Source organism: Nothobranchius furzeri, chromosome 3, assembly GCF_043380555.1.
Source record: "Nothobranchius furzeri strain GRZ-AD chromosome 3, NfurGRZ-RIMD1, whole genome shotgun sequence".
NCBI classification, from domain to species: Eukaryota; Metazoa; Chordata; class Actinopteri; order Cyprinodontiformes; family Nothobranchiidae; genus Nothobranchius; species Nothobranchius furzeri.
This window is the reverse complement of record NC_091743.1, coordinates 88,021,843-88,048,957: the sequence shown is the minus strand read 5'-3', so window position 1 is coordinate 88,048,957 and position 27,115 is coordinate 88,021,843. Positions and strand designations below refer to the sequence as shown.

At 43.3% G+C, this 27,115-nt stretch overlaps 1 protein-coding gene across 5 annotated transcripts in view; it reads right to left on the bottom strand.

The window, feature by feature from the left end:
• mllt3 (MLLT3 super elongation complex subunit) overlaps positions 1-27,115 on the bottom strand; it is an 81,333-nt gene that overhangs the window by 47,947 nt on the left and 6,271 nt on the right. For 3 of the 5 annotated variants that reach the window (XM_054733775.2, XM_054733776.2, XM_054733777.2), the window contains exons 1-6: positions 26,024-26,208; positions 24,872-25,052; positions 10,257-10,339; positions 8,117-8,260; positions 7,423-7,461; positions 4,812-4,937 (exon numbers count right to left, since the gene is read on the bottom strand). In XM_054733775.2, coding sequence (XP_054589750.1) covers positions 4,812-4,937; positions 7,423-7,461; positions 8,117-8,260; positions 10,257-10,339; positions 24,872-25,052; positions 26,024-26,035 — 585 coding nt within the window. In that variant the 5' untranslated portion in view covers positions 26,036-26,208. Of the gene's footprint in view, positions 1-4,811; positions 4,938-7,422; positions 7,462-8,116; positions 8,261-10,256; positions 10,340-24,871; positions 25,053-25,916; positions 25,940-26,023; positions 26,209-27,115 lie in introns of those variants that run through there. The other 2 variants (XM_054733778.2, XM_054733779.2) reach the window with 2 other exon arrangements.

The window sequence follows — 27,115 nt, the reverse complement described above, 5'->3', positions numbered from 1 at the left end:
TACTGAGTGTCCCGTTATTTCTAAAACTCTGATTTTTCTCTGATAGAGTGATTGGAACAGATACTTCTTTGTCACAAAAAACATTCATGAAGTTTGGTTCTTTAATGTCTTTATTATGGGTTAACAGAGAAAAGTGATCACATTTGCTGGGTCACAAATATACATACAGCAACATGAACTAGCAATTTTGGTGACTTAGAAACGTGTCAGTGAACTGAGCTTCATAGCATGGCCTCTTAACTTCTTGTGAGTGATTATGAGTGACTACAGCTGGTGACTTCTCTTAGGCCAGGTAAATAGGGCTCATTGGATACAAACGCCCACAAATGCTACAATGGGAAAGTCAAAGGAGCTCAGCATGGATCTGAAAAAGCGAATTGGTGACTTGAACAAGTCAGGAAAGTCACTTGGGGCCATTTCAAAGCAGCTGCAGGTCCCAAGAGCAACAGTGCAAACAATTGTTTGTAAGTATAAGGTGCATGGCACTGTTTCATCACTGCCAAGATCAGGAAGAAAATGCAAGCTATCACCTGCTGCTGAGAGAAAATTGGTCAGGAGGGTAAAGAGTGAACCAAGAATCACCAAAAAGCAGATCTGCCAAGAATTAGAAGCTGCTGGAACACAGGTGTCATTGTCCACAGTCAAACGTGTTTTGCATCTCCATGGACTGAGAGGCTGCCGTGCAAGAAGGAAGCCCTTGCTCCAAAAGCGGCACCTTAAGGCTCGACTGAAGTTTGCTGCTGATCACATGGACAAAGATAAGACCTTCTGGAGGAAAATTCTGTGGTCAGACGAAACAAAAATCGAGCTTTTTGGCCACAATGCCCAGCAATATGTTTGGAGGAGAAAAGGTGAGGCCTTTAACCCCAAGAATTAATCAATTTCCCTCTGGGATTAATAAAGTATTTTTGAATTGAATTGAATTGAATTGAACACCATGCCTACAGTCAAGCATGGTGGTGGGAATATTATGCTGTGGGGCTGTTTTGCTGCCAGTGGAACTGGTGCTTTACAGAGAGTAAATGGGATAATGAAGAAGGAGGATTACCTTCACATTCTTCAACATAACCTAAAATAATCAGCACGAAGGTTGGGTCTTGGGCGCAGTTGGGTGTTCCAACAGGACAATGACCCCAAACACACATCAAAAGTGGTAAAGGAATGGCTAAATCAGGCTAGAATAAGGGTTTTAGAATGGCCTTCCCAAAGTCCTGACTTAAACCCCATTGAAAACATGAGGACAGTGCTGAAGAAACAAGTCCATGTCAGAAAGCCATCAAATTTAACTGAACTTCACCAATTCTGTCAAGAGGAGTGGTCAAAGATTCAACCAGAAGCTTGCCAGAAGCTTGTGGATGGCTACCAAAAGCGCCTAATTGAAGTGAAAATGGCTAAGGGACATGTAACCAAATATTAGCACTGCTGTATGTATATTTGTGACCCAGCAAATGTGATCACTTTTCTCTGTTAACCCATAATAAAGACATTAAAGAACCAAACTTCATGAATGTTTTTTGTGACAAAGAAGTATCTGTTCCAATCACTCTATCAGAGAAAAATCAGAGTTTTAGAAATAACGGGACACTCAGTAGAGCCATTATATTATATTTTTTACAAGTGTATGTAAACTGACCACAACTGTATCGCGCTAAGCTTGGTTGGAGATTTATAACTCATATTGAGACCCTTCTGCAGGCCTACGTACCGTTTGCGCAAGTCCCCGTCAGATCAGGAATGTCGAGGTCCAGCTTGACCTTCTCTGGAACCTAAGCAGGTAGGAAAAGCAGCGGTTTGCCGACCAGACCAGTCATGAGATACTTCCGGGTCACGACGGTTTTATCGGCATCTAGCAAAACCCAAAACGGGGTCGTGATGGTTCAGCTTTTATTCTGAAAGGAACCATTGCAGCAGGTAGACCTTGCAACAGATTTTATCCAGCTTGTCGTTGGTTCTTTCGGCTGAAGAGGAAAGTTACGGATTGGCCACTCCGACAACTTCTCTAGAACGCTTTGAACTGAAGTAAGATGATGTGGGCATAGTTTTATAATTTGGATGTTTTGATTTACGGTTGAATCAAAAAGGGACAGTTTTACCAAGCACCACCAAAACCACACCTCGTGTCAGATCTGGAAGATTGATTGGGTCAGAAAAAGGAAATGTGTCATGTGACTTAACATTACATGGATGAGAATGCCTAGTGCAAATATTTAAAGTTATATTACTTATTATAACTACTGATATAACATTGTCATTTCACAGATTGGTTCACATTTTATTATTGGACTAACACTTTGTTTGATTAGCTTTATTAAAAATAGAGTTCTTCTGATTTATTAAAAGAAAGAGTCCTTTGTCTTCATTTTTCTCTTGAGCTGGAAAGGAAGAAACAGTTTAGAAGCAAAGCATGAGACCTTGAGCAATATCTCATGCAGATTAGGTTTGTGTCAGAAACTTCTGGTTTTGCTTTGAGCAGAGCAAAACTGAGCAGGGCCTTTTAGGTCAGAAATGGACAATTCATCACGCTACATATCCCCCCTTTTCAAGGGCACGGTGGTCCGTCAGAGACCACCTGACGTTGAACACAGAGGCCTGGAGGGTCTCAGTCGAGTATGCTTGATGTAATTTCCCCAGCAGAGGCCAAAAGGGGCTAATTTCCTTTGGAGGGGTTTTTAATGTAAAAAAAAAAAAGTGTTTCCAAAGTGTTGTACATAAATAACACCTGAACAGAATATCAAGTGCACAGCACTTAAATATACTTAAGGTAATAAAGAGACTTTAAACCAACTAATAAAAGCAAAAGAATAAAACAGTTTGTTCTGAGTTTAAAAGCCAAGGAGTAATAGTAAAGCTGTGTTGTTGATAAAACATCAGCCCCAAAACTTATCTACATGCTCCCTCATCTAGGAAAGGTATGGAGAGCTACTTTAAAGAGCAAGCTCATTAAGAAACTATTTTTTTTACTTGTTCGTTTTGCATGCATGCTGTGCTGAATGTGAAAATAGTCTTCCAGCTCTGTTTCTGCATTAGCTGCTGAAAGACGCAGAGATGAGAAAACGCTCGGGTCAGAAAATGCCACACAGATCTATGTCATACTGTAAATTTACATAAAGTACTCGTCCACCTTGGCTTTTGACCAGGGGAAGGATGTGTTCATTTAGCGTCCAGGAAGGAGCAGGCCGCATCTTGGCTAGTAGAAACTAACTGTTAGCATTAGCAACCCCACAACACAGCAGAACTCCTTCAGGACTGAGTTATTTGTGGACAAAACAATGTTTCTGAGCGAATGGAGGAAGGACAGGTCATGCTGCTATTAGCCAATCAGAGGCGAGATGTATGAGTATCATGAATAATAATGAGTAAGACTCCAAACCCTGCCCTGAATATATACAAATTTGTTTTCTCAAACTTGATATTGTCTGTTTTCCATGTCAGATGTCATTTATAAGGAAGATTTAAACCCTATTTAGCTCAAAATGTCACAGCAGCTTTAGAGAAAAAAAACATTACCTGGGTGATAGGCAATATTTACTTAGCATTAGACAACATGAAGGTTTTTAAAATCCTGGATTTTTGAGTATGCTGGAATGATAACGTTGAAGCTGGGATGAAAGCCTGGAGACTTTGAGTGAAGGATGTGTAACGGAAGAGAGAGTCAAGTTTAAAAGTTTAAAAGTTTAAAGATACAGCGCTTTGTGATTTATATCTGTGAAAGGCGCTATATAAATACACTTTTACTTACTTACTTACTTACTAAACAAATTAAAACTAGACTAACTTTAACACTAAATGTATGGTGTAACTAAGGTGGATGAGACGAAGGATGGTGTGATGTGGAATGTTGCTCAGAACCAGCAAATCCGAAGAAGCGATTAGTTCTGATGGGAAATGAAGGTGATGTCTTCGCGTTAAGCTTTGGTTAGGAGATTCATAAACACATTCGACGCCATTTGCTGGCCTACATACCCTTAGCGGAAGTCTCTGTCTAGATCAGGAATGTCGAGGTCCAGCTTGACCTTTTCTGGAACCGAAGCATGTAGGAAAAGCAGCGGTTGCCGACCAGACCAGTCTGTGAGATACTTCCGGGTCACGACAATTTTGTTGGTGTCTGGTGAGAGCCGAACCTGGGTCGTGATGGTTCAGCTTTTATTCTGAAAGGAACCGTTGCAGCAGGTGGAACAGCAACAGATTTTATCCAGCTTGTCGTTGGTTCTGTCGGCTGAAGAGGAAAGTTACGGATTGGCCACTCCGACAGCTTCTCTGGAACGCTTTGAACTGGCGTTAAAGATGACGTGGGCATAGTTTTATACTTCGGATGTTTTGGTTTATGGTCGAATGAAAAGATGACAGATTTACCAAACGCCACCAAAACCACGCCTCCATCAGATCTGGAAGATTCTGATTGGATCAGTAAAAGCAATGTGTCATGTCTTAACGCTACGTGAGATCAGTCCTAGTGGAACATTTAAAGTCATGTTACTTATTATATTCTATAGGATTATAATAAAGTAATTAATATTTTGATTTCACAGATTGGTCACATCTTATTATTGACTAACACGTTGCGTTATTACCGGTAGCTTATTAAAATAGAGTTCTTTGATTAATTAAAAGGAAAGAGTCCATTCTTTATTCTTCTGTTGGGCTGGAAAGAAGCAGGTTAGAAGCAAATGCATGAGACCTTGAAGCCATATCTCATGCAGACTAGTTCTGTGTCAGAGGAGAGGGGGAAACAGCCATTTCATTCTGTTACAGATGTCTGAGCAGGGTGTAGCCAGGAGAACATGCAGCTCTGAGCTGTACCTGAGACTAACCTTTGAACTGTGGAAGCTCTTGGTCTTCTTTGGGTCAGAGGAGGATGTAAGCGAGTTGTTGGGAAGTGTTGGAAGTTTGAGGTGCTGGCTGAACAGAGATGTTGATCCCTCCTGCATTACCATTACCTGCCAAACAAACAGCAACAAGCTGACATAATCAGTTTATGAGTGGAAAATAGAGGACAATGCAGCTAACTTTAGGTCGATGTACTGCAGATTTATGCTGATATTGTTGAACTATAAATAATTAATTAGGCCTTGTGTGATGATCTGTTTCCCGCTGCCTGCCTCTGAAGGGCAGCAGGGAGAGGGAACTTTTATCGCAGCACGTAAAAAGGGTTTTATACGTGTTTAGATATCAGCAGGCTCCGAGTCATTTGTATGCTGCTTATTATCTGATGCCGAGACAGGCCGACCATAACGTGGGGGTTGATGGTTCCATGTCAGAGCACTGTGGGTTCTCTGCGCTACTTCATCTCCGTTTTACCTGACTAGCATAGCCCTACACACTAATGCAAGCACCGGCGGGATTGGCTGTGGTCCAGCTAACCAGAGCGGCGGTCCAGGCCTTTCACTACCTTTGATTGGTTTAGACGATGATATCGGGCTAATGCACTTCTGTTTTTTTTAACTACACGGAGACTTTTAGTGTCTGAGACATTGTCTTTTCCATGAACAAGGGGTCGCTCCAATGCAAACTCAGATTTTATTTTCAGGTGAACCCTTGCGAAATGAGGGCGTAGTGTGGTAAAAGTAAAAGCATTTTCTGATAGCAGGGTATCTGCAGGTTTAAGGGAGCCAAATTTAAGACCTTTTAAGACCTTTTTTAAGGCTACTTTGACCAAATTTAAGCAATTTTTTTAAATAAAATTTGAGCTATAATTTCCAGCTATTGCCTGGAACCGGTGCTAACCATGTCGCGAACGTGGGATTAGCCATCCATTTACCATAAAAGTTGCACTTCGCCATGGCGCAAGCTTCCACTAGCTTAACCAGCTAATGTGCTCATCTAAAAATAGCCCCCTTTCACAACCAACTGAATGTGTACGGTTCCGCTTACGCCAACATCGTACACTAAAATGCTGAACACTAACTAGAAATTCATGAAAATTTTATAGAAATAAAAGAATCTTGTTTATTGGGTCGTTGGTAATTTAAGACCTTTGGAAACTGTATTTAAGGATTATTTGTCATTTTTATGGATTTTTAAGGCTTTAAATTTGGAAAAGCAAATTTAAGACTTTTTAAGGACCCGCGGATGCCCTGTGATAGGTGGCAAAAATCTGTCACGTACAGACAGTAGCAGTGTGTTTGTTAAAGGGATACTAAGAAGCTTAACTCGCTTTTAGCACCCCCTAGTGTCCGTTATTACATTTCTGTGGTTAAACCAAAAATGAAACATATCTCCATGCTGTGAGTTTGTCTTTTTAACACCTCAACCTAATGGTTGAGATGTCTCCTCAGCTTTCATTCGGTTCTAGAGGAGCGGTTCATCACGAAATCAAGCAGATCAGCTGTGTTTATGGTCTATAACATGCAAATGTGCTGGAAGCAAACCCCAGCTCCACCCCACTCCACAGCTCGCTCCAACAGCAGGGAGCAGCCCGGCAACTCTGAAGTTGCAAGTGTGGTATTCTGGCCACTGAGGGCAGTGGGGCCTGAGAGACATTTCATTAACTCTGTAAAAGGTCATTTTAGCACATACTGGCCCAAGAAAAGTGTTTTAAAATATGAAAAAGTTTTATAATATCCCTTTAAACTTCTTAATAATTGTTATGGGCTTTGCACCAACACCTTTTCACATGTGATTTAGATCTTAACCAGGCAGCTGGAGGGGGATACGTCTTCCTCTAAGGCTGACTGCTATGAGGGATACGTCTTCCTCTAAGGCTGACTGCTATGAAAGCACGTTTAAACTCAACCCTACTTGATTCTTGTGTGTAAATTTCATTAAGAGAAGACAGAGAGACCTAATCAGTAAATCTGTGTGCTTACTTCTCGAGTATCAGAACCAGCAACCACTAACACAGGTTAAAGGTGCATTATGTAGAAAAGAAGTAAAAATGACATCCTGTAGTCAAATCTGGTTACTGCAACCACTTTAAACAACTCTGGAGCTTTTTGCCGGCCGTCGTCAAATTACAAATGTTGGCGCTGCAGAATTAGCTCACAGGAGACACGCCCCCCCCCCCCCCCACCCACTCACTGACAGTAGTTACGTCCCTGCTTCCTTGGTTTTGAAAGGAGAAAACTTGACATCCAGCAGCCAGATGGATATGCAACATGTTTCAGTTGAACCTTCCTTCCAAAATGACACATTAGCATTAGACTCTTTTGGGATTTTCTTACTGTAAAATTCTCACTATATTCTTACATACGGCACCTTTAAGTTTACACATCAAGAGATGCTTGATATTTTAATACGTGGGCAAAAACCAAGCCAAGCCATTTGCATTACAGTAAAAATCTATGGAGTGTGTTTGATGTCTTTATGAAGCTAAAGTAAACAGCAGCAAGACAAATTACAGTTATGGTACGCAAAAAGCTATATCTTTGAATCAATATGTCCAGGACTCTCAGAAGTAACGTAAAGGTCTGCAGACAGTCTTACTTTAGATTCTTCTGAAACTTGCTTGTGAGGGTCCCGTGTCTGTCAACAAGAAAAGGAAAGACAAGCAATCATATAAGTACTACGATCATGAATAATGGTCAGAAATGAGTGGTGAGGGGAGCAAACCAGTTGGTAATTATAACATCCTTCTTTACTTTTAGGATTGAGGTTTCAAGCTAGTTTTCCCAGCTGCATTAAATGAAGGACCAGTTTGCCCATCAGAGATTTTTGTGCATTTTGTTGCCTGCAGTTCCTCTGACAACCACATGGTGCGCTTTTTGCAGCATTCTCTAGAAACAACGCAATGCAGCATCACGGTTAGCCATCACGTCCATCGAAGATGCTGTGGTATCTGAAGTTGCTGATGATAGTTCCGTATAAACAATGTCTTTATGAACTCGTAGCCAGTGCACAGAAGACAAGTTGTTAAGCAGTTTCAGTCTTTCAGCTACGATTTTCTTCACTGCAGTCAATCCTGCAAGACAGAGTCTACAGGTTTTCCCCGAATGTGGTAGCCATCAGTCATCACAAAATAAGTGAACAACAGGATAACCCAGAGGTCCTGAACCCCAGGATGTTCCCAAATGACATTTTAAACAAGCCCAGAGTCCCAGCACGCACGCACACGCACACACACACACACACACACACACACACACACACACACACACGTACAGAAAAATCTCAATCCTACCCCTCCGGCTTTCAGCAGCTTCCTTCGAAATTCATCTGTTGGGTTGTTAAACGTTAGTTTCTCACAGCGAAGATGGTTGACTGGGGGGTGACCTTCCAGGTGAAGAAACAGGTCATAATCAAAGCGAACTTTCTTCGGTTCTTCCTGAGGAAGGGTGGTCAGCACCACAATAAGAGAAAAGGACAATGAGAGGTAAAGCTGAGTGTGCATGTCGGCTAGCTCTTCATCAGGACAAACACAACCGTTCTGCATCTCTCCTTAGCTGGTCCATCTTGGGCAGAGGTCAGATTTTTGCCAGAAAGTGATGGAAGAGCAGGTCTGTTGTTAGCCTTTAGCTGAGTTAGCAAACCAGCTTATTTGCCTCTCTGTGTCTTTTATTCATTTGTATTTATTGATTAAGTTTATTCAATAGGAATAGGAACAGAAACACAGAAAGACTGTAGAACAGCAGCCCCATGTTCGTAGCATAATGCTGTTAGCGATAGCTAATTTGTAGCATTTGTCCCTAGACGAGCTTTTAATACACAGCAAAAAGAAACTAAGACCAGTAAAGAAAGAATTAACAACATGATTTAAAAATGTTACGATAATCAGTTTGAAACACACACAGAGAGAGGGTGAACCAGGCAAAGGGATGAGCATATAACAACACAGCCTGTTAAACATGCAGCCCTAACCCTAACCCACTGCCAACAGTTCTGTTTAGAGACTTCAAAAGGATGGAAAACAGTTCCCAAAGCCTTCCACGGACAATGTAGTTCAGGCAAAAGCATTTTTGTGATAAGGCATCTTTCCATTAGAGGCTGCTCTGGTTTATCCACACACACACACTCAGAGGTTTAGGTGCCACTTAATTCAGTATAATTTTAAAAAGCACCTTTAAAAAACTAAAATTATTACATTTGTAAATGTTAAAAGGCTGGATATCGATCAAATATTAAAACGATGGTTTCTAATTGTTTTCTTGTCCAGCAGGAAGAGTTGAAAACACAAGACATTAAAGGGACTTTACGGACTTTTGAATTTTTATGCTCGCAATCGCCCCCTCAGGCCAAAAGCATAACGGCAGCTTCAATAGTAGGCTCGTGCACGAGGCGCGCATGCTGTACGTGCACACTCCTTAACGAAAATAACAGCTGAGACAGTTCTCTGTGTGTGTGTGTGTGTGTGTGTGTGTGTGTGTGTGTGTGTGTGTGTGTGTGTGTGTGTGTGTGTGTGTGTGTGTGTGTGTGTGTGTGTGTGTGTGTGTGTGTGTGTGTGTGTGTGTGTGTCGGAGGACAGAGGACAGGAGAACGCACAGCTAATTAATTAAATAATTTGGTTCTGTAGCTTTCTCTTCAGCACAGCCGACAAAGGTTTATGATGGGTCAGTCCTCCTGCATGCTCAGATCATTCCCTTCCCTTGCTTGAAAAATTGTTCCAAAATGAAAGTTGAACCCACATCTTTTTTATCTGTGAATTCAATGCCGTTCGGTGAGTCTCAAATAAAAATTTGGGCATCTTACTGTAAAAAATATACCATTAATGTAAAAAAGAAACTCTAAATGAACTATGTTCACATCCAAAATCGAACCCGGGTCTTCTGCATGAGAGTCCGACATCTTACAAGGTGAGCTACACTTTAGTAACATTCACAGTATCTGTAACATTTATATCCTTGATGACAGCTGAAACAACGTTCAAAGAACGGTTCGGAGCAAAAATGGCTATTTTGTTGCTAATTTGCAGGAAATATCTAGAAGAAAGTTCTACAGAAAGTAGCTAAGGGTCCTCAGAAATGTAGCTAGCTTTGTCACTAGGCGTTAGGAACAGCGACAAAGTGGCACTGCCTCTCTCTCTGCTGCTAAAGCTACGGATAGCAAATGCTACGGGCGATGCCTGAGCGTGAACGCGCATGAAGCAGCCTGCTCGACCCGAGCATCTCTCTTTTTCTGTGATTTTACAGAAAAACAGGCAATCACAGTAAAAATGCCAGGGCTCATTCTACAGGACCAGGGCATTGCAGGAGAATGTATGAAGAAGACATTTATTATTTCTATACATGTTTTGACTGTCTAACTTCCATAATGTCCCTTTAAAGAGCTACGCATGTTTTCAAATGTAAAATGAAAAATTTGACAAATGAGATTTTTGAAAGTACCTTATTTTTAAAGTAAACTTCAATGGGTAAGATGAAGCCTGCATATCCAGACTCCTCCACTTTGTATGGTGGATCCTTGCATACTGAAACGGGAGAAATAAAAAACATCATTAACTTTCAACAAATAATAACTCAACCACACAGCAGAACTCCTTCAGGCTTGTGTCACATGTGGAGATAAAACATCAACATTGCAGAGTAAATGGAGTCAACGGTAAAGTCATGTTGATGTTAGCCAATCAGAGGCGAGATGTCACAATATAAGGAAATAAGACTCCAAGTCATGCCGTCTCGTGCTCCCCTCTCCTGTGGCTAACTTCTTTCTGAAACAGGAGCGATAGACCCACAAGACATTTATTTCTACTAGAAAACACAGAAATTGCATTAAAAAAACAAGTGAACTTGGTCTTTGAATGAGCTGGAACGTTGATAGGAACTGTTAAACCTGGGCAATAACAACACTAATGACTTACGCTTTATGTGCTGAATGAATGGATGAACTCATCTACTAAACCTGTCAGTCGTTTCTCTTGAGACCTAATTAACTCCCCTTTCCAGAGCCTGCTCTGATGCATAAATACTAGAAGTACCTCAGACCTGAAACAGATCTTTTAAAGCTGACGACAAGGTCAAGGCTTCCCTGCTGAACTCCCATGGGACTTTAGAGACAAATAAACTGCCAGAGCTCAGGTGTTTCTCCCTGCTGAAACATGTTTGTCAGAGTCCATCCCTAAGGACGCCACAGGAAAGGCACCAATTAACTCCACGTATGTAAAAACCTGTTTGCTGGGAGAACACTTCCAAGATGAGTTCATTTATATTTCAGGGAATATTACTTGAAACAACATTTTCTAATAAACCAACCTTCATCAGCAGTACGAACGGCCTGCAACCTAATTTGCAGCCATCTGCAGTGGTGAATCAAACTATATTTAAACTTTAATGAAGACAAAGAAAAACAACCCAGCCCATCTTTACAGAAAGAAGCAATCTTACACCAAAAATTAACATTCAATTTATTTCACTCAATTTAACAAATGACACTCACAAACTATGACATTGTTTACTGTACATGAGTGAAAAGGGAAAAAAAGTCATGCAAAAGTGTAAAACACCACATTTACATTAAATCAACTTACAGTCTAAGCTGTAAACACTACACATCTCCTGCATTAAAGCTGTTATAGTGACTCCACAGAACAAGCTAGGTTTTAATGCCTACAGGGCCACAGAACACTCAGGCCCTGTCCACACGTAGCCGGGGATCTGCCAAAACGTAGCTATTTTTCTACGTTTTGGCCTGTCATCCACACGAAAACGGAGTTTTTTCACACGAAAACTTTTTAAAAACTCCGGCCAAAGTGAAGATCTGCGTTTTCTCCGTTTTGGGTGTCTGCGTGCGGACGGACAAAACCGGAGTTTTAAGGTCCGCAACGTCACTTTCCGCGACAAAAAAATGCTGACATCACGTGTGCGACCTGTGTTTACACTAGCCGACATCATGGATGCCCTCAGAGCTGCGCTCGCTTTATCAATTGTCCAAGCGCTTTCTGCTTGTTTGTTTTTGCAAGCGGAATTACTGCTCCTTGCGGAAGACCACAGACGAAGGACGAGGTTAAGAGCGGGGGAAGTACTGCCGCCTACAGGTCTGGCATGTCCTTAACAACGTATTTATCCGGGTACGTGTGGACAGAGTTGTTTTGTAAAACGAGGTGGTGTGGATGCAAGTTTTTGGAGGGGCGGATATTCGTTTTTAAAAACCCCCGGCTACGTGTGGACTAGGCCTCACCCTTCCCCTCAGGTATCTTTCCTGAGACACTTCTAATGGAACCAAAAACCTGCACTGCCAGAAGAAACAATTTAGCGCTAAACACCAGTCTCTGTTTTCTAGGTCAAAATGTTTTTTGCTGTTCATGACTTCAAATGGTGTTTTTCTTTCCAGTACTATGGTAGTTGGTCATAAAGCTGAAGTGGTAGCAGCCAGATGTTTCTCCTTCTCTGATGTTATTGAGCAGAGAACCTCTCACACCAGAGGTGTTCTGTTGCCAAATCTGTGAGTGTGTGATGAATGGAGGACCCAGAGAAGTGCGGTGGTTCTCCTCACGCTTCAGCCTAATTTATACTTTTTTGTCAGCTCCACGAGGGAGAGACGCACGCGCACGCACACGTGGACGGAGACGTTTAGCTCTCGGACTTCTCCGTCTCCTAGGGAGTGTTGCAAAGCAGTTCCACGCCAGGACAACAGAGGGCGTAGCATTGTTCTGTGGTATCCTGTCATGGGTCCGGTCCAAGATGGTGCATTTACTGTTGTGTTTAGTCTAATGAGCTTTGAAAGAAAAGCGTCTGGACTTCTTCGACTTGCTTGAAGACGTTTCACCTCTCATCCGAGAGGCTTCTTCAGTTCTAAGGTCAAATGGTGGAGAGTCCCAGATTTAAACCCAGTGGGAGTTTCCCCCCGAAGAGGGAACAAAAGACCCCCTGATGATCTTCTACATAAACACGAGTCAAGGTGTGAGGGTGGGTGTGGGTCCTATTCAGCCAGAGTTTCGGGCGAGCTCATTGTGAAACCTGGCCCCACCTTATCACGTGAATTCCTGAGGTCAGATGGTCCGTGGCTGGTCTGTGGGTCTCCAGAGGCAGCAGACAGGTACCAGATAGCCAAGCGGGGTGCAGCAGTGGCAATTGCCGAGGCAAAATCTCGGGCGTGGGAGGAGTTTGTTGAGGCCATGGAGAGTATCTCGGGGTCTTGTTCATGAGTGAAGGTAGGAGGGATCGGAAGATCGACAGGCGGATTGGTTCGGTGTCTGCAGTGATGCGGACGCTGAGCCGATCTGTCGTGGTGAAGAGGGAGCTGAGCCAGAAAGCCAGGCTCTCGATTTACCGGTCGATCTACGTCCCAATCCTCACCTATGGTCATGAGCTTTGGGTAATGACCGAAAGAATGAGGTCGCGGATACAAGCGGCCGAAATGAGTTTCCTCCGTAGGGTGGCCGGGCTCAGCCTTAGAGATAGGGTGAGGAGCTCGGACATTCGGGAGGGACTCGGAGTAGAACCGCTGCTCCTCTGGATCGAAAGGAGCCAGTTGAGGTGGTTTGGGCATCTGGTCAGGATGCCTCCTGGACGCCTCCCTGGGGAGGTGTTTCGGGCATGTCCTGCTGGCAGGAGGCCCCCAGGTCGAACCCAGGACACGATGGAGAGGTTACATCTCCAATCTGGTCCGCGAACGCCTTGGGGTCCTGCCGGAGGAGTTGGTGGAGGTGGCCGGGGAGAGGACTGTCTGGAGCTCCCTAGTTGGGATGCTGCCCCCGTGACCCGGACCCGGATAAGTGGAGGAAGTCGACAACGACTACAGTTTATTGTTATTTTTACTAATCTTATCTGCATTGAGCAGTGGCTCAATTAAGATTCAACAGCTGGTTAAATTTAGTGTTTAAAACAGCTTGGGTTCAAAAATCTTGTGCATCCACAGTTTTTAATGATAATTAAGCAACCTGATGGTGCCAAACATCCAGACATCGGCCATGAAATCGGCAGCACTTATCGGCCATCGGCTGACTACGACCGCCTCATATCGGTACCGGCAATAGAAAAACCAATATCGGCCGACCTCTACTTGTGACCATTGGTGAGGGTTGGTACGTAGAACAATCGGTAATTTGAGAGCTTTGTCTTCTGGCTCAGCTCTCTCTTCATCACAACAGATCGGTACAATGCCAGAATTACTGCAGACACAGCACCAATTTGCTTACGTTCCATGTTTCCCTCACTCATGAACAAGACCCCGAGATACTTAAACTCCTCCACTTGAGGCAGGACCTCATCCCTGACCCGGAAAAGGCATTCTACCCTTTTCCAACTCCGCAACCACCCGGGCCACATTCCATCTTGGCCTGCCGGTACCCATCAATTGCCTCTGGAGTCCCACGGGCCAAAAAAAGACCCAATGGGACTCTTTCTTCAGCTTGACAGCATCCCTAACCGTCTGTGTCCACCAGTGGGTTTGGGGTTTGCCACCACGACAGGCACCGACAACCCTGCGGCCACAGCTCCAGTCAGCCACCTTGACTATGGAAGCACGGAACATGGCCAACTCGGACTCAATGTCCTCCCGCCTCCCCCAGAAAATTTTGGAAGTTCTTTCGGAGGTGGGAATTGAAACTTTTTCTGACAGGAGACTCCCAACATTCCCAGGAGACCTCCACGATACGTTTGAGCCTGCCAGGTCTGACCAGCATCATCCCCCACCGTTGAAGCCCACTAATGACCATGTAGTGGTCAGTTAAGTGCCCCACCCCTCTCTTCACCCGAGTGTCCAAGACATGCGACTGCAAATCAGATGAGACGACAACAAAGTCGACAATCAAGCTGTGACCTAAGATATCCTGGTGCCAAGACAACATATGGACACCTTTATGTCTGAACATGGTGTTCATTATGGGCGATCCATGACGAGCACAGAAGTCCAATAACAAAATACTGCTCTAACTCAGATCGGGGGGGCCGTTCCTCCCGACCACACTTCTCTAGGTCTCTCTGTTGTCCATGTGGGCATTAAAGATATCGGCCAGAGGCAAAATTCCTTAGAACGGCATGTGTAAAAAAGTATTAAAACCTCAGATCAAAAGGTTTTTTGGATTTCCACGGCTGGAATTTTAAGAAAATCTGATGTTTGTGACTGGCGCGAGAACAGGAACTAGCTTCCAGTCTAGGCCCTGGGCAGCTGGTGACGTTTCACAAGGAGCTCTGCTGAAACCGCTGTAGTAAACAACCCCAGACTCCGGTGTTTCTGCATTAGCGTTATAGCAGAAACACGTGTCATCGGTCGGATGTAGCATCTGAAGCCTCTGCTAGTCGGTCACATTTGTTTTTTCTCTGGGATACGGCAACGAGAACGGATATTGGATTACCAGAGAAGTTCAGCCAAACTCTGACCCCGCTAGCTACATAGCACAACCGGAGGTGCAGATGTGTTTTAGACCGTTTGACTCAGAAGACCCGCGACCCGATTTGGACATCGAGGGGGATTCTGTTAATCTTCAGAGCCAAAATCGGTTCAGTTTGTTAACTTTTATATTTTATATTAAATTTCTGTGCTCCATCAGGAGCTCTCAGCTGACTACAGGTCTTAGCTCCATCATGTGTTCCAATGTAATTCAGTATTCTACAGATAAATAAAATAATGTGAACTCAGAGTGACTGATCATACTTCAAAAAGAAAAAGAATGAACCCTGCCAACATGCAGGATCATGTCTATATTCAGTCTGTCTGTCCAGGCCTCGTCTATAGAACATCCAAACTAGGGTTGTCACGATACTAAAATTTCAAACTCGATTCGATACTTGAAAAAAAACTCGATGCTCGATTTCGATACTATTTAAAAACACCAATTTATTGAACAAGTTTATTCAAAAAATAACATTCCTCAATTTATATTGCAAAAATTAAATGTTAAGAATTAAGTGTGTAAAGTGCTTAAACCTTTCAAGTATCAGCATTTTTTCAAACGTGCATACAAAAACTGGTGAAAGTTAACACTTTAAATCATGAATTGTCTCACTATATATACACTATTTGCAGAGTGATGTTTTGCTGCTGAAACTCTGTTTAAGGTGCATTTTTGTCATAAGATGTAATGCCATATGTTTTGTTCTGTACTTTTGAACAACTCTGTTGGTCAATAAAGGGAGAAAACGAATTTCTCCACAGTAGGACAAAGGTACATCTCCCGGTAATCTTAATAAAAGCAGATTGGCGCACGGCAGTGACATCATTAAAAGCGCCGGTTAGATTAGCCGCAGCTAGTCTGTTTACTCCTAGAAATCCCAGACTCGCTCCAAACGAACAGGGGAATCATGTTAACGATTCCTAACAAAACCTTTCGACATGAAGATGTTTTGGTGCAGATAATGTCTTATTTCGAGGCGGCACCATGGGTGCCCGTCCGCACCCGTTATATGGATATAGGCTGATGGCGATTCGCCGATGGATCTAAATACCCCGGGGAATCCAAGTAGCACCAAAGTTGTCAGTGTGAGTAAACAAACGTACTGCATGCTAGAAAATAAGTCCGGGTAGCAATAAACGGGAGTTTTCCTTTAAGCACATAAGTGTGAATATACAACTACGTGTCGGACTTGGTATGCTAATTAAGTTGGGCTGTTTATGTTTTTGTTTATTTATTTGGCAGACAAAACTTGGATTGGAGACAACTCGCGTGGGAAATTGTAATGTAGCCATGCGGCGTCTTCTTCTGTTTGTCTGGGAGGCGGAGGCTGCTTTACGGCATCTGGCTGTCGTGCGTGTCGATGTACTTGAAGAAGGCTGTGTATAGTAGTCCATAATATCGATACCACAGGGATGGAATATCTCATTTAGATACCACTTTTAGCATCGATTTATATCTAGGTATCGATTTTTTTGACAACACTAGTCCAAACTAGGTCTTTGCACAGTGGGAACTGAAATTTTAAGTATTTACGTATTTTCCTTTGATAAACAATATATTTGATATAGAAAATACAAGGAATCCCAGACTTCTTGTGTCTACAAAACTAAATCTCTTTTCACAGATTTGTGCCATTTCTTTCTCATTACAATGGCTTACATCTTTCCATAAAAGTGACAAACCTCTGAAATATCACAAACACCTTTGAAGAGATGCCATTTCCAGTGCAGATTTAATGGGAGCCCGAGCTACAAATGAGGTGCTTTAGCAGCATGAGCTGCTGCTGCCTACTGCCAAAATAGCACCCCATTCACCGTTTCCAAAGAGCTTTTTTACCTCCATTTGTTCAACAGCATTGCAATTTGGTGGTTGCCATGGCAACGTCTCAACGCTGGCCCATTAACGGGATAGCTATAATGAAGCGTGCTGGCAGCTTAACTGACTGATTCGTCATTATTCTTAATGCATGTCTGGCAGCTTCTCTGTGCTGGAACAGAAATCAGTGCCAGTGTGGGAGGAAGTTACTCGTGCTGCCTTCCTGCCACAGCTCGTGAGTAGAAAGGTGTGCCTTAATAAATCTCAAAACTGATCATTTGTTGATAGAAAAATCAGGTCATAAAATTAAAATTAACTGAAAATTATTTGAAATCATCACTAAAGAAGAGAGGCAATGGTCTCTTGCAACACAGTATAGTTGCTGGCTTTAAAATATGATTACACTTACAGTGGGTATGGAAAGTATTCAGACCTCTGTCAATTTTTCACTCTTCGTTCCATTGCAGCCATTTGTTACAATAAATTAAATTCATGTGTTTCTTCATTAATGTACACACATCCCCCCACATTGACAGAAAAACACAGGATTTTAGACATTTCTGCTGAGTTACTAAAAAAGAAACACTGACCTATCACATGGTCCTAAGCTCTGGGTTTGGTTTTCCACGAGCCACAGATCTAAGCTGTGTGTTTATTTATGAAAACTCTGTAGAATCTAGTCGCACTAATGAGCGCCAACGACGCCTGGCTCTGGTGTCACAGTGAGCGTTAACAAGATCAGCAGCTCCAGTCTAATGGAGACGGTGGGCGGATCCAGGACCCAACAGGGGATATTCCCAGTGGGCCGATCAGAGGTCGGTGTTTTCAGTGTGTTTTTCAGCTGGTCTTCAGTCATGATACTCTGTTGATCACCTACTGCTGATGAGAGGATTTCTCCTCTCAGTGTGGAAGGAACAGGTGAGCTGCTGCCAACAAGCTTCTGTAAACACTTTCTATGCCCAGACTGTAGTGACCTCCATCCATCCATCCATCGTCCGAACCCGCTTTGTCCATGTAGGGTCGCGAGGGGGGCTGGTGCCCATCTCCAGCGGTCAATGGGCAATCAGGCGGGCTACACCCTGGACAGAGAGCCAGTCCAACACAGGGCAACACAGAGACACACAGGACAAACAACCATGCACACACACACACACACTCACACCTAAGGACAATTTGGACAGACCAATCAACCTAACAGTCATGTTTTTGGACTGTGGGAGGAAGCCGGAGAACCCGGAGAGAACCCACGCATGCACAGGGAGAACATGCAAACTCCATGCAGAAAGATCCCAGGCCGGGAAGCGAACCCAGGACCTTCTCGCTGCAAGGCAACAGCTCTAACCACTGCGCAGCTCACTGTAGTGACCTGTTATTTATAATTCTATAATTAATATTAAGTGAATGCACTAAACCTACAAGCGATGGAAAATAAGATGAAATAAGTCTGAATATTTTCTCCCACAGCTCAGGGGACACATTTATCAAGCTTGTTTACGCACAAAACGGGGTCGGAAAACTGCGTAAGCAACTTTCCACGCAAATGTTGGGATTTATCAAAGAAAACTTAACGGAAAAATGTTCTTAACTTTAAGTTGACTAAGGACTGGCTTATGCACATGTTGGACATGGAGAGCTCCTGCAGTGCTGCTGCTGAGAAGATACAATGATGAAATCCTGCAGCATTATCACTTGTACTGCTTCGTTTTCACACAGAACAAGACCCCCCCCACACACACACACACACGTGCGCGCACACACACACACACAGCCTGAAGAGCAGAATGTGGAATGCAGAATATCAGCAGGGGGACAGATTGAGACAGAATGTCATGCATCTGTGTGACTGTGTGTGTCCTGTCACTGTGACCCAATTGATCATGCACCCTGGCTACTTGAACAGGGCAGATCTCCGTTTGGGTGACTGGCTAGCACGTGTGACTTTCACCCGGGAGTCTGGGGATCGAATCCGGATTGGACCATTTTTTATATCCACCACAGATCTCTCTGAAGAACTCACAACATTGACGGCTTCAGCAACGCTGCGCCACTCCGTGGATTTTCTCTTATTTGTTTTGCAAAAGCACTTCCTGTCATTTCTCCACCTCACCCACAGGTACCTCAACTTCTGCTTCTGTGAAATGGTGCTTCCTTGATCTGTCTTGATCTACGGTCGCCATGTCATTGGCGGAGCACTGCAACATCTGGCTTATGTATATGCATGAGATCCACAAGGCACTTTGCATTGACTATTTATGGCAGTAAGTGGGCGTGGTGAGGGCGGGATGTGACTAAAATGCAGCTGAGAAACATTCTCGTTAGTCTCCGATTTATGAAGCGGCGATTGCGTGCAGCTGTGTGTCCTCCATGTTTGATAGATCACAAACCTACTTGGCGTAAGTACTTTTTTTTTGCTGAGCTTAAGTACGGTTTTAGTCAGGATTCTACGCCATGTTTGATAAATGAGACCCCAGCTCTGTTAGAAATAAGCAGATGTCTGCTTCAGCTGGACAACATCCAGTAGAAAAGTGTTCACAGATGATTGAACTTTAATGAAGCAACAAATTTAATCATTTTTAACTTTAATATTGATTTTATTTCATAAGGTTCGGATGTCTGTGAACTTTACAGAAAACTTTGATTGGTGTAAATAATACACAATATTATTAATAACAGGTCTGGATGTGGTTTGGTCTGAGGTCTAAAACTCTGCCCTGGGCCTCAAGCCCTGCAGACACATTTAGTTTCTATAAACAACAACAACAAATAAATAACAGCAGCTGGATTCTACTTTGTTCCTCAAGTTGAGTCACGTAGTTTAACAAGTTCTGCATGCTCACACGTTCACCAGCAGCTCTGCCAGCTGATTGGCTCTTTGGTAAATAGTGACATCATACAGGTCTGGTACTGAGCAGCATGGATGCATCAGAGGATTTCTCTGTAGTCGGTGTTCATGATGGATTAAAGACAGGACAGGATAACATTGTTAACTCAAATATATCATTACAATAAAAGCGTTTGATACTATCGATCCCACCATTATGTATGGAAAACTTATCAAGTATGGTATCAGGGGAGTGGCACTTGATTGGATCATAAGTTATTTAAGAAACAGGCAAAAATATGTACATATACACAATGTTAAATCAGACACATGTAATATTTCATGTTTTCAAAGTCTCCATATAAATGGAGAATGCAGGTGTTGTCAATAAATTATTATTTTAAAAATTATACATCTGAATCTGAGTACCATTGAAAAGATTAACAGTTACTACACAATCATGTTGAACAGGGTCCAGAAATAATTTCTAATGACCTGAAAGTTTTTGTAAACGTAAATTTCATTTGTTGTTGAAGTCTAAAGAAGTAAATTCAGAGTGACAATGGTAACGTTACGTTAAAGAGCAGGTCACCCTCTTACCAGACTCCACCCACACTTCTTGCTTGGAAAATGTGTTAAAAGGAAGTGCAGTCTGGCAGCAGCAGTCACCCACCCCCAAGAATCAAGCCCATAACACACACCAGCACACACACCATGCTCAGAGGGAGAAGCAACAGCAAACTTGCTTTTTTATAAAATACACATAATTTCTTAAAGATAGAAAATATTTCTCTTTTCCAAAAATTCCGACTTTTCTTTCAGTTACAGCTGATAAAGCCCATTTATGAATGTTTCCTAAAAACTCAAATTACTAAATATTATTTTACTATATGGCTGGGCGATATGGCCTAAAATCAATATCACGATTTTGAAGATTTCACCTCAATAGAGCTCCGGGAGTTGACGTCACGTCTCCCGGCATGCAACAGTTCAAATCGAAGCGGTGCCATATTGGCAGGCAGAAGACCGCAGCTGGACTATTTGTTATTGTCAGAAAACTCAAACAGGAAATATGGTAGATTCCTGTTGTGCCCCAGGATGCAGAACAGACGCGGATGACATAAGGAATGAGCCGTCTACAGGATTCCCCAAGATCCGGAACGCCGCAAACGTTGGATCATTGTAATACAACGCGCTAGTGACCGGGCTAAAATGAAGCTGTGGGATCCCGAGAGTAAAGGTTTTCGCTTATGCAGCGACCGCTTCATATCAGGTACTTAAACCAACGTTTCCTCAACTGTGTATGGTATTTATTTTAAATGCTTTTATTACGATTCTTAGTGGGCTTCCTAAACTTATTTTGGCGTGGCTTTTTCTGTCTTATTGCTCATAGCAACAAGTAAACGTCACGTAAAACGTTGCCTCGTGATTTCTGCGTGCTGCCGTTTACGTGTTTTATGATCACAGCAACTAACCGGCTAAGCTGTATTTAATTTTTAAGCAATGGTTGATCAATTGTCAGATCACACATAAAAAGCACTTTGGATTGCTATTATCAGTCTCACCGAGGTTCTGTGCTGGGGCCTCTACTCTTCCTCCTCTATCTGCTTCCTCTTCAGCACATCCTGAGCTCCTTTAAAGGAATCTCCTACCATCTTTATGCAGATGACATCCAACTGTACATCTCCTTTAAGCCCCATGAGATGTCTAAGCTGCAGCTGTTACACACCTGCTTAGACTCTATCAAAACCTGGATGGTGGGAGCTTTCTTCAGCTGTAGGAAGATAAGACTGAGATCCTCATCTGTGCCCCAGACAAGCTGGTTCCCAAAGTCAGAGACTCTCTTGGTCAGCTTGCTTCCCACACCAAACCTTCTGTCAGGAATCTTGGCGTGACCTTTGACCCAGCTCTCACCCTGGATTCTCATGTCAGTTCTCTTGTTCGCTCTTCCTTCTTCCATCTCAGGAACGTTGCTAAGCTGAGTCCCATTCTGTCCCGCTCTGAACTTGAGACAGTTCTCCACACCTTCATCTCCTCACGCTTAGACTACTGTAACTCTCTTTTCACGTGTCTGAGCAGAACCTCCCTGAACCGTCTACAGGTGGTTCAGAATGCCTGAGCTCGGCTTCTGACCAAGTCCTCCAAACACACCCACATCACCCCGCTTCTCCTCCAGCTTCACTGGCTGCCAGTCAACTTCAGGGTTCATTTCAAGATCCTGGTTCTGGTCTATAGGGCCTTACATGGACAAGCACCATCTTACATTGGTGATCTTCTTAGTCCCTACACCCCCAGCAGGTCCCTGAGGTCCAGTGATCAAAGCCTACTGGTTGTGCAGCACCAGGCTAAAGGTCAAAGGTGACAGATCATCTGCTGCTGTGGCCCCCAGACTCTGGACCTCTCTCCCCCTGAGCCTGAGATCAGTGGACTCAGTGGTCTCCTTTAAAAAGCAGCTGAAGACTCACTTGTTCAAGCTGGCTTTTGTATGACCTTCTTCACCTCTCTCTCTCTATTCTGCTCTCCCCACCTATTCCACCTTCCTCAGGATCCACTGATTTCCCTCTTTCCTGTTCACTCTCTCTCTTTCTTAACATTTTTTAATCACAATTGTCTATTTTTGCTCATTTTAAATATATTTTTAAACATTTCTAAATTCTTTTTTATATTTTTACATTTTCTGTTTTTGTGAAGCGCCTCGTGATTTTTTATCTTGAGAGGCGCTATAGAAATGATATTTTCTTCTTCTTTACTGTACCATAAATGAATCCAACCCTTCCACTGTCCAATCAGGTGACTCCTCCAGGACAGGGGTGGTTAAACATGGTTGATGGTTTATCCCTTGGCAAGGGTGAAATGGTGCACTCCTAAAAAAATGAAAAAGCACCTGGGGCCATCTGACCCCATTAACAATGTGGAAGGGTTAAATCTAAAGTATGTATGATTACACCTATTTGTATATAATGACTCAAGCAATGAAATGAGGACTATTAGTTTTATAGGAAGTTACTATTCAACATTCATAAATATAGCTCATTCTCATCTACATGACAATGCAAATGATGACATTATAAAACAGCAGAAAAGTGTATGGAAGCAGCTGATGCATGTCCAAAAGGAAGGAGAAGCTGCTGATGTGCACACAATAACAAATGTTGTACATTTTGAACTCACAGACGGTCCTCTAAAACGATCCCAGAGCAGTGGAGAAAGACTAACTTCTATTACTCAAAATCAGAAGGGAAAATGCTCTATTTTTCGTTTTATTATTTTACGACTAACTCTAACTAATGCTATTTTCAGAAGGTGTTTGGATGAAACAGCATGGCGGTTTTAAATCAGGGGTCGCCAACACTGGCCCTTGAAATTCCCTACCCAGCCTGTTTTAGTCATTTCTCTGCTCCAACACACCTGATTGAACCCTCTGGAGGCAGGCGTTGCAGATTTGCAACAGTTAAAACCTACCTACTAGGGCTGGGGGTAAACGATTGTTTTTAAAACGATTATTTTATCGAATAGTCGACTATTCTAATGACTATTTAGACAATTAATCTAATGATTATTTTTCTATTGCACAGTTAATAAAAACCAACAAATCTCCAATAAATTCCTCAAAAACATTAATAAATTGTTACTGTAAGAGAATAAACACTACAGGCCTTCCATTTTGTACAACACTGCTTTTATCGTGTTGGTTATGTTCTGGTGACGTGTAGAACTTGGGAGTGCAGGCTGCTGCCTGAGAGGTGGTTGGAGACGGTCTCCATGCTGCTTTGTTTTGGTCACTTATGTGCGTGAGGCGAGTGGTGTTACGACCCTTCCTGGGGAGTTTGGCTCGTGTGCAAAAAGGAAGGGACAATAACGGGATTTAAAAGTTAAAATGATGATCAGGTTTGTTTACAACTACAAAAAATATATAAATCTTTCCATCCGCAGGTTGGGAATAATAAAACTAATTCTGCCTGTGGGGAATTAAAACAAAAGTACAAATAAGTGGGGATGTCCCACTGGGCAAAGATTACTGGGTTCTGGACCAAAATAAGAATCTCCAAAGGTCCAAACTCTAAACTGGGCGGTGAAACCAAACTCAAGGTGATTTTTTAAACTAAACCGAAAACCCACGACACTCTAAATGTAATAAAAGGGAGATCTGCACCACAAAAAAGATGAACTCTAAACCAAAACGTAACAGCTGATCCAAACGCAACAAGCTGTTAGCGAAAATGCTAACAGTAGCTTTACCAACGTTAAGTTCAAGTTACCAAGTTTAAATAAACCAAAAACACCCAGCAGCAAACAGACCAGCACGGAGGAGAGACTGCTACCACCAAAACAGCTCTCCTAATGTCTGAAAGAAGCTCCTTAATGAAGGGAGAAACGCTCCCGGTGATGTTCTACATCTGCGGTAGAGACGAAGCGGCGCGTTTGACCCCGGAAGTTGTTGTCCGTTGCCGGGAGACGAAGGCGGGCAAAACAGGAAAATAATCTAGTTGTGGACGGACGTTGTTCCGGGTCTTCGGTATTTGGCGGAGATGTTAGTGAAGGCGGAGAAGAGGGCGAACTAGAGGGAAAACAGGCAGATTCCTCCTCTATTTACAAACTCCTGGGGATGCAACAAGTGGGCGTGGTGCGTCGACTACCGGATCTGACGTCGACGAATTTTTAGAATCGAGCCGTCGACATCATCGACGCATCGCTACAGCCCTACTACCTACCTGGTCACTCCACATATGTATTTCAGGAGCATTTTTATAACACAGAAGTATCTCTGAAGGACTTAGTTGTTCGTCCTTTTAACAAAACTTATTTTGAGCCTGAGAGGGTTAAAGGTTGATGCTCAGCAGGTTATCGAGTTCAGCAGAAGCCTGTTAATCCCTATTGATTCAAATTAGGAGTGCTGGAGCAGCAAAAAGATAAACAAAACATCTCCAGGTTGGAGAGCCCTGGTTTAAACCCTGCTGAGGTGTCTGAAGGCGTTAAGACCTCCGCAGCAGCACCGGGAGAAGGGAGCAGCAACAAAAGCAGAGAAAGCATACCTCTTTTTGGCTTGGGGAAGCTTTCATGCAGGTGAAAAACAACTTTCTCCACAAAGTGCTGGATGTTGCTGTGGTCCGGTCCTCGGACAAAAACCATCCAGTCGTGAGTGAAGCCTTCCACCGTGGGTTTCTTCCTGACCTGTGCACGATGTCCGAGTTCCAGTTTCACCTGAACAGCTCCCTGAAAGAGTCAGAGGTCATCCTCAACTTATAACATGCCTCTCTCTCTCTCACTCTCACACTCACACTCACACTCACACACACACACTCACACTCACACTCACACACACACACACACACACACACACACACAGAGAACCACTCTTTTTGGAGCTTTTATTGTTATGTTCTCATGAAAACACCCACAGTGGTTCTATCACAGATCGTGCCCGCCGTGGGTCTGGGATGAAGCAGCATGACCTGCAGGCCCTCTAACAGCATCCATGGTCCAGTGGTCCCAAACACTTCACCTTCAGACCCACTAAACAGCGTTTGTACATCTGATTCCACAACACAAACGTGCAAAACTGTATAAAACCTAATAAAAATGCTTCAGCTCATATGGACTTTGTGTGGATTTATGACGACTTACCAGCTTTATTACAATTGTAATAGAAATAGTTTGTGCAGTTGTGTTTGTATTTGATTTAGTTTCCTGGATGGAGGCGGCGGTTCCTGGAGGTCCCTGGCCCAGCGGGGTCCAGCCTTCCTTCCCACCAGAGAACAGACGCCACTCAGCGTTCATCCCACATAAATACACGTTTGTCCGCGTTTAAACGTTTTACTTTCCTAACCCTAATAGTGTAAATATTACAATATGACGGACAAAACCAGTCCAAATAACAGGTGGCTGTTATGCGTTATTTACGCATTAATTGACTTTTTCCGTTCGACCAACTCAAGGATGGTGAGTGGCCGTTACCTAAATAAAAACAGCGATGCCATAAAAAGTCGGTTTTGGTCGACGGTACGAGTCAGCGCGAGCTGTCCGGACGTAATCCCGCAGTACTCCGTTAACTCGGCTCGGGGAGACTAGCCAACCCACCGGGCGAATGAAAATCCTCCTGCCGGAATAAAAACCACCACCGGCCCTGTCGGTGTGGCAAACCCGAGCGCTGGTACGGATGTGAGACTCCGCCGCCGGCTACTCACCGAGCTGGACATCCTGGAGGTCTCGCGCCGCTGTTATTTCATAAAGAACTCGTTTTGAATGAGATTGTAGGTGAGTGCAGCTCGCCTACGACGGCAGACATGATCTCTTCTCCTGAACTCAAGTCAAACTGAAGACTTTCACAGGCTCGCCGGCCCGGCGGTCAATCTTACAAAATAAGAAAGAGAGTTTCCGGTCTGAACTTTCAAAATAAATCTGTGTTCAATTTTCTGTTTTATCTAAGTTATGTCTGAATGGAAACGCCTTTTTCTCCTTATTTATTTATTTATTTTCTTATAGCTTGTACGCATTTCTAAATGATTTATTATTATTGTTAAATGTACCCAGCCCCATGGCCCCACCAGGGTTTGTCTGTGGTTTCCATGACGCCCCGCGGGGGTTGATTTTTGCCCACATAGATTTTAACAGGCCCTACATGGGGTTTCAGAGGGTTTGACTCAAACTGTGCTCGGCTTCTGACCAAGTCCTCCAAACACACCCACATCACCCCGCTTCTCCTCCAGCTTCACTGGCTGCCAGTCAACTTCAGGGTTCATTTCAAGATCCTGGTTCTGGTCTATAGGGCCTTACATGGACAAGCACCATCTTACATTGGTGATCTTCTTAGTCCCTACACCCCCAGCAGGTCCCTGAGGTCCAGTGATCAAAGCCTACTGGTTGTGCAGCACCAGGCTAAAGGTCAAAGGTGACAGATTATCTGCTGCTATGGCCCCCAGACTCTGGAACTCTCTCCCCCTGAGCCTGAGATCAGTTGACTCAGTGGTCTCCTTTAAAAAGCAGCTGAAGACTCACTTGTTCAAGCTGGCTTTTGTATGACCTTCTTCACCTCTCTCTCTTTATTCTGCTCTCCCCACCTATTCCACCTTCCTCAGGATCCACCGATTTCCCTCTTTCCTGTTCACTCTCTCTCTTTCTTAACATTTTTAATCACAATTGTCTATTTTTGCTCATTTTAAATATATTTTTCAACATTTTCAATGATTTTTTATATTTTTACATTTTTTGTTTTTGTGAAGCGCCTCGTGATTTTTATCTTGAGAGGCGCTATAGAAATGATATTTTCTTCTTCTTCT